Genomic DNA, 7,854 nt, shown 5'->3' on the forward strand with positions numbered 1-7,854 from the left:
TAATAAGATATACACACTCACACACACACACACACACACACATATATATAGAATGTATATAGAATAAGAATGCATTAAATTGCTTAAAAAAGACAATAATATTTTATAATGTTACAAAAGATTTCTTTCTCAAATAAACATATTAAGCAGCACAACATTAAACATTATACATATAACAGAATGATTTCTGAAGGATCACACTGACAACTGGAGTAATGAAAATTCAACTTTTCCATTACAGGAATAAATTACATTTTAAAATATATGCAAATAGAAAACAGTTCCTTTAATCTGTTAATAATATATCACAATACATTGTATTTTTGATCAAATAAATTCGTCCTTGATGCGTATGAGAGACTTTTTAAAAGTGTATACCAATGTCACATTTATTATTGACCAATTATTGAACAATAACAATTATCCCTGCTCTTTCCTCCTTTTCTGAAAATAAATGAGTAAATAAATAACAACAATAAAATAAAAGAATAATAATATTGTTACTGCTACAACCCAACCCAGTTTTATATGACTATGATAAGGCTTTGATTTTTGTTGATTCTGTTTCCTGTTCCACCTGCATTAGCATTATTATATGTCCTGCTCTCTCTCTCCAACCAGAAGCTGAAAATTTTCACTTATTTCTAGTATTATTGCAGTGAACAGGATCTAAAATTAGGAAATTGAATAAAACATGACTTAATAAATAAGTTGGCATATGCCTGGACTCCGGTATTGTTTCCTGCTCGGTTGGATTTAACAGAGTGCTGTCACTCATCTCCGTGCTGAAAAAAAACGTCTTTGCGTTTGAGGACCTGGGAGAGCGCGGGCCTTTGCCCCCGCTTCAGGCGTCTTTTCAAATGCCAGTTAAGATTCCATCAAAGGCCTCCTCACAGGAGCCTGTCCAGGAGTTCAGGACCAAGAGAGAATATGTGTTGTTTCAGAGAGCAGTAGTTCACCTCTCTCCCCTCTCTCAGCTGGGCTTTTCTCTGTCTGCCTGACAGATGTCCATGTGTTGGATAGGAGTGCAGGTCAGGAAACTCACTGAAACATCTCTCCATTAAAGTCTGTATAGACACACTTTGGAAATCTCCCCAGTGACTCCACAGTCTTCAGTGGAGTCATTGGAGACAAAAGCTCTTTTTATGGATCTTCTGTAACTATACACTCTGTGGCTGGTTATACAGGCTTTAGATCAGATCGGTGCTTCTCAAGAGGTTTTGATTCAGAGTTTACATTGACATCAAGTAGAGACAGACCACTTTTTTTTTTTAACCATGGCTCAACGATATGTTAAATACCTAGGGCCAGTTTTACTCAACAGGGCAAATTAGCACGAGAGCGCAATTCCAAAACAGCGGCAATCCGGGTGATTTACTGACAACACGCAAATTAAAGAAAGCAGACACATCTCATTTCCATAATGACCAACGCAATCTACTAAGTGCAGCGCAAATTAGCGTAAGGATATTTTCAGATTCGGATAATGTGTTTTTCTGGCATTCCAAATAAATTCATACATGTGGAAAAAAAATTCTCTGTCTTCTACCACAAGCTCTCTGTTCTCTGCGGTGCCTCCTCCTAGCAACAACAAATGCAGCCATTTGAAGCGCAAAATAGTTTAAGACATGCTTTTTTTTGGTCGTTAAATAATGGTGCAAATAGCAGTAATCTGACGAGCGCAACATTAGTAAATCGCGTTGCGTGATTCATTTTAATACTCTCCTCTCATAAATTTTGCGTCTGAAAGGGAAACACCTACAAATGCAAATTCAATAAGGTCAGGCGAAAAAAAAAAACTGTGTATATGCCTTTTCAGCGCTAATTCTTCACTGCGCGTCTTTAGCAGGGGCGGATTTAGTGAATTGGGGGCCCCAGGCAAAATATAGGATTTTTTTCCTATATTTCCCTATACATTTGCACACATTTTCCTAGATCAACCTTGAGGTTCCTTTTTTGTTGTGATGCTTGCTGCTGCACAATGGTGCCCCATAGTTGTGTCCAATGTTTCTACATTTTTCATGTACATGTTATAATGGCTTTCTTTCATGTTGTAGACCACGAAATAGCAACTGATTTACAGTTGAGATACAGGTTTTCACAAAAATAAAATAAATTATAAAATGATAAACCTCACAATTGAGCGTTTAAACCAGGGATGAGCCAGAAGTATAAATTATTATATTAATTTAAAATGGGGTTATGTGGGTGGATTTTCGCATTGATCTGAACAAAAACTACAGACTGGATAATTGAAAATGAACATTCATTCTCTGCCAGTAGGAGGCGCTTTTGTAACGTCAGAAATATAGAATGAGAAAATTGTGAAAAAAATATAGCCTATTTTGACGAGGAAAGTCCACTGACTCTTTAGTAAATCTTGACAGTACTATTTTAACGCCAAAAGATGGTTTGCGCTGGTGCTAGCTGTTAGTAAATCTGGCCCAAAGGCTGAAAAAATGATATATATTTGTTTGTTAATATAATATAAAATTATGGAATTATAAGTTATAACATTAAATTTAAAATAATTTCTATTATATTCATGAAAGAATTCATAATTATAGATGCAATGTTTAATTATACTAAAAATAAAATGAATATAATATTAATCATTATTAATGATTTTGTGTATATATATCCACCTCCCTTCTTAAAATTTCGATTTGGCACAGTTAGTTTATTTTGTTCTTTGCTTTTTAAATGACCTTCTTAAGACAAAATCTTGTCCACTCACAATTCAAAACAATTCCCATAATTCAGTGAAAACCGAAATAAAAAGCCACATAGTGTACTAACTAGTGTACCGTTACCAGGAATATATTAGCAGTAGTTTTTTTTTTTTTTAACAGAAAGCAAAGTTTCTGCAGCATTAGCAAAGACCTAAATATTAGACTGATTTACCTCCCTGGAGACCCCATAAACTTGCAGACATATTCAAAAGTGAAGGTGAAAATGTATTAGCATTAAACATTAAATGAACATCAGGGTGGCTTGAGGAAGACGGAAAAGTTGGAGAAGTGTATTAAAATGTGTGTGCGTTTGAGTGAATAATTTAAACCGTTTGTGAATTAATAATGCTTCTAATGTTTTATTGCATGCTTGTGTTATTTATTTGACAATATGTATTAACATTTCTCACAGAATATAGAATTCCTAATCGTACTGTATGTGATGCCATCTGTGGATCTAATTGTACAGAAGAGCTAGACAAGACAAATGCAAGGCCATTAAATGAATTCATTCTTTATGATATCAGTCAGGTGCTTGTTTGTTTTTGGACCGGCCCATGGAAGAGTCCTCTTGGTTCAATGCATCATGGGTACAGAGAGTCAATCAAAGCAACACATGAAGGAACATGCTGTACTGGAATGTACAAACTAGCTCTTTGGGCTTAGATTAAATCATTTCCCAGCACGCAACAGCTGAAGCCATGCGGTAGAAGCCATGAAACACTCTGTCCCATTGGCGGCCTGAACCAAGAGACCCCTTCTTCTGGGCAACTGGGTCAGACAGGAAACCCCTCACCCGGTCTGGGCACTTGAGTAAGCTTGTTCTCTCTCAATTCTCCCCCAGACACACCATCCTGAGAAGCCACTTTTTCCTACCACAGGAAGCCCAAGAGAACACTATAGCTAGCAGTCTGACAGGCAAACTGAACCCTGGCCTTTTATATCCTGCCAGGTTCGAGAAGTTGGACATCACCCCAAAAAGCGCCCAGAAGATTAAGCCCGTGCTGGAGCGCTGGATGGCCGAGGCGGAAGCCCGCCATCGCTCCGGTATGCAGAACCTGACCGAGTTTATCGGCAGCGAGCCCTCCAAAAAGCGCAAACGCCGGACCTCTTTCACGCCGCAGGCCCTGGAAATCCTCAACAGCCACTTCGAGAAGAATACTCACCCCTCCGGTCAGGAGATGACGGAAATCGCGGAGAAACTGAACTATGATCGCGAGGTGGTGCGCGTTTGGTTCTGCAATAAGAGGCAAGCATTGAAAAACACTATAAAGAGGCTTAAACCGGCCGAGCTCGGGCCGGTCGCACCGATGGACCCTCTGGTTGATAATATGGATGAACACCCTTAGCTTGATACGAGCGCCATGAGGCGAACACGCTTCTGATTTTGTGGACTTAAAGACCTGGACGATTGCTATCCGATGCACCATCGACTGGATGAACTGTCAACAAAGGCAAAAAGAAATATTTGTCAGTGTTATCATCACAAAAGCAAAAACCAAAAAAGTTCAGAAAAAAAGAGAGTTGTATGAGAATTATAGTACTGACTCGTAAGCAGATTGTGAGGAATAAAGAACAAGGACCTTGTTTAAATCAAGGATGGTGAAGAAACTACTTACCAAAGTTTGTTGCATCTGATACCTGAGGTTTTTTAATTGTAAATGTGTTTTACATTTTTACATTTTTACTGGGGAAAAAAACAAAAACAAAAAAGAAAGAAAGAAAAAGATTCATGTGATGGGGTAGATGGGTGTGACATTTGATCTTTGTCTTATTTTATCACTTGGGTTTTTAATGTAAATATTTCTGATAAACTGTCACCAAATTGAAATCACAAGTTCCAAAAAAAAAAACAAAAAAAAATCTTTGAGAAGTTTATTTCAAAATTGTCACATTTCTGCTGTCTGTAAGGCCATCGTCAAATGTGTCATCTCACTCTGTTCATAAACATTAAGGCATCCGTCATGAAAGAGTGCACTTGGGAGGAATATTTCGCAAAGAGATTCTCAGTGAACATGCCACAGATATCCACATTCGTTGCAGCTGTAATTAAAGCTATTTAATGGTATTGCCAAAGTCTCCTAGCCAAAGAACAAGGACATTGTATGTCATACCTTGGCCTGAACCATTTTATCCTTTTCATGTGATCGGATGATTTTATTTTTAAAAGCAAAGGGTTACGGTTTTATTTTACTTGTCATGCTCGACAAAAAATATATACATATATACAGTATATTTACATATAAAGATTTCAAGTAAATGAGATTAATTACTTTTAAAGATTTCACTTGGGTTATGCCAGTTATCTTTAGTCTGTGTCTTTTTAATTTTTGGTGCTTAAGGTTTTTGGGTGCAAAAAAGTCAGACTTTCTCAGATGGAAATGACTGGAAATACTCATTTTGGACATATTTGATTAAATCAAAACATTTGACTGAATATACACCTTGATATATTAAAACAAAGAATCAATGTCCCAAATACTGCACCATCCTACAAACCTTCAGCCCATCTTACAGTTAGATTTAGAGTAATTTTATGAATTGTTTTTTTTTTCTTATCCTTTTTATTGTATAGTTCTTATACTGTATAACAAGCATTCCAAATGAAAATAAAAGTAGTGGTTGACTGGTATCTAAAAAAGCAAGATGATCGATTTAACGCTGATGTTAAAATAGCCTAACAGTTCAATGATAGCGATGGTGCTGTGGACATGATTATTCAACGATATCTCGCAACCAATTTGTACGCATTTTACGAGGTGGCTAATTCGTACACTCGTACGATTTTGGCAGGCTTAGGGGTAGGTCATTCGTACAAATTCATACGAATTACCCACCTCGTAAAATACGTATAAATGGCCATGAAATCAGCTTGGAATATTCACTTCATACTTAAAGACAACAAAGAGAATAAAAATAGTCAGTTTACAAATAAATTAAGTCTTTTCCTGCAACATTAAAGATGAAAAATGTTTTGGAATTAGCTGTATGGCATTTAAATACTTTTCAACAGGCAATTTGCTGAAAACTACTCAGTATTTCCAAAAGCAGCGATGATCATGTTGATAACAATCCTATAATTTTACTGGTTTGCATCATGATTTTGAAAATAAAACCTTGTGAGGTGTTTATGCTAATGTAATTCATCACAATGGGCATAGTTACAGATAAAATTGTCTTGCTTCTGACAGCTACATAACCGATATCTTGACTCGCATTAAAAGAGCTGATTGCATTGACTCAACTCATATCGTATAAGATGACATTCCCCCAGCCCGGTCATTTTCACGAATTCAGAAGCATGGCATTTGTGTGTGGTTGCAGAGATAGGACGTCTTAAGGTATACAGGCTTATGAAATAAAGCTGTAACCAAAAATTTAAACCAAGAGACGAGAATCGAAGTTCTGCCTTTGCTCATCTTTTCAATGCTGGACCAAAGCTCAATAGTTTTATGCACATTGTACAGAGAAATGGCTAAATGTCGCTGACAATCTTGAAATATGTAACTGATTGAAGAAAACTGGTTAAATGGAGTATATCATTAAAATTACCTCAGCACTGTCCTGCTAAGTAGTGAGCAATGTCATAACATGGTACCTTTCTGCAAAGGTTCACAGCAAAACACAAAGGACTTGTGTATATGTTTGTAAGTAGTTTTTATGACCATCTTAGATTGATTCTCACCTGCGTTTCTTTACGATGTGCTTTCCAGGGTCACGTGTATAGAACAGACATTGCTACATGACTTTCTTCTATTTTATTGTTTCTGCAATGTTGTTTGTTTCTTCTCCTTTCACTATGTAAGATACATTTTTGAGTTTAATTGCCTGGAATTGCCCCGTATAAATGGGGAACAAAGAAAACTTTGTGGTTCAACTCAATTGTTTTTGAAAGATGATGGAAAACCTTTGGAGATTTATTGAAGAACACACACTGGTATACATACACGCGTAAACACACACACACGCAGTCGAGTTTGAAATGTTGTTATTACTCTCAAGACCTCGAAACCAAAGCTGTTTAACCTGCTAAGGATGCTTTCAATTTTATAGACTGAAAACTGTATGTATTATATAGAGCAATATCTGTTCGGTCAGTTAAGCTGCACTTTGTGTATTTCTTAACAGCTTCAAGTCTGTCACATTAATTTGTATCATAATAATTCATAATAAACAATTGTTTGACATGAAACACAATGGCTGCATTTCTTACTATAGAATATTTTACACAGCATTGTAATTCACATTAAAAAAATAAAATCCAGATATAATATCCAGATAAAAGTATACCATATTTGTGACCCTGGACCACAAAACCAGTCTTAAGTAGTTGAGTTATATTTTTAGCAATAGCCAAAAATGCATTGTTAATTATTATTGTCAATTATTGTTTTTTCTTTTATGCCAAAAATCATTAGGATATTAAGTAATGTTCCATGAAGATATTTTGTAAATTTCCTACTGTAAATATATTAAAACCTAATTTTTGATTAGTAATATGCATTGCTAAGGACTTTATTTGGACAACTTTAAAGGCGATTTTCTCAATATTTCGATTTTTTTGCACCCTCAGATTCCAGATTTTCAAATAGTGGTATCTCGGCCAAATATCGTCCTATCCTAACAAACCTAACATGTATAAATCTCAATTTCGAAAAATTGACCCTTATGACATGGTTTTGTGGTCCAGGGTCGCATTTAAAGATATAAAGGAAGATTAAAAAAAATTATATCAATAAAGTGAATACTACTATTATGCTGCATTCACATCTTGTTGTAATTACTATAAATATGAAGACAACCTGTGATGTTATATTTGGATCTGTTCACAATTATGTATTTCTATGGCAACAGTATTAATGCTAAAATGAATCTGTAATTGAGTAATCAATAGACAAAACTACAATACATCAAATAACAGTCGTTATGCAAGTGCCTAATAAATAAACTTATTGTTAATTTATCAGGACATTACATTGAACTGTATTGCATGTATTCAAACAAGATTTCTCATCAATATTAAAAAATGTGTATATTTATTTTGCATCATAGGTTTTGTGTGTGTGTGTGTGTGTGTGTGTATGTGTCGTTCATGTGTCTTTTTGAATGTCAAAGAAGTTCT

At 35.5% G+C, this 7,854-nt stretch overlaps 1 protein-coding gene across 3 annotated transcripts in view; it reads left to right on the forward strand.

The window, feature by feature from the left end:
- Positions 1 to 4,920, forward strand: part of LOC107691427 (POU domain, class 6, transcription factor 2-like) — a 116,223-nt gene extending 111,303 nt beyond the window's left edge. For all 3 annotated transcript variants that reach the window (XM_016490017.1, XM_016490018.1, XM_016490019.1), the window contains exon 10: positions 3,577 to 4,920. In XM_016490017.1, the coding sequence (XP_016345503.1) occupies positions 3,577 to 4,081 (505 nt within the window). In that variant the 3' untranslated portion in view covers positions 4,082 to 4,920. The remainder of the gene's footprint in view (positions 1 to 3,576) is intronic.
- Positions 4,921 to 7,854: the final 2,934 nt, after the last annotated feature.

This window comes from Sinocyclocheilus anshuiensis, unplaced genomic scaffold (genome assembly GCF_001515605.1).
Source record: "Sinocyclocheilus anshuiensis isolate Anshui unplaced genomic scaffold, SAMN03320099.WGS_v1.1 scaffold106, whole genome shotgun sequence".
Classification (NCBI taxonomy): Eukaryota; Metazoa; Chordata; class Actinopteri; order Cypriniformes; family Cyprinidae; genus Sinocyclocheilus; species Sinocyclocheilus anshuiensis.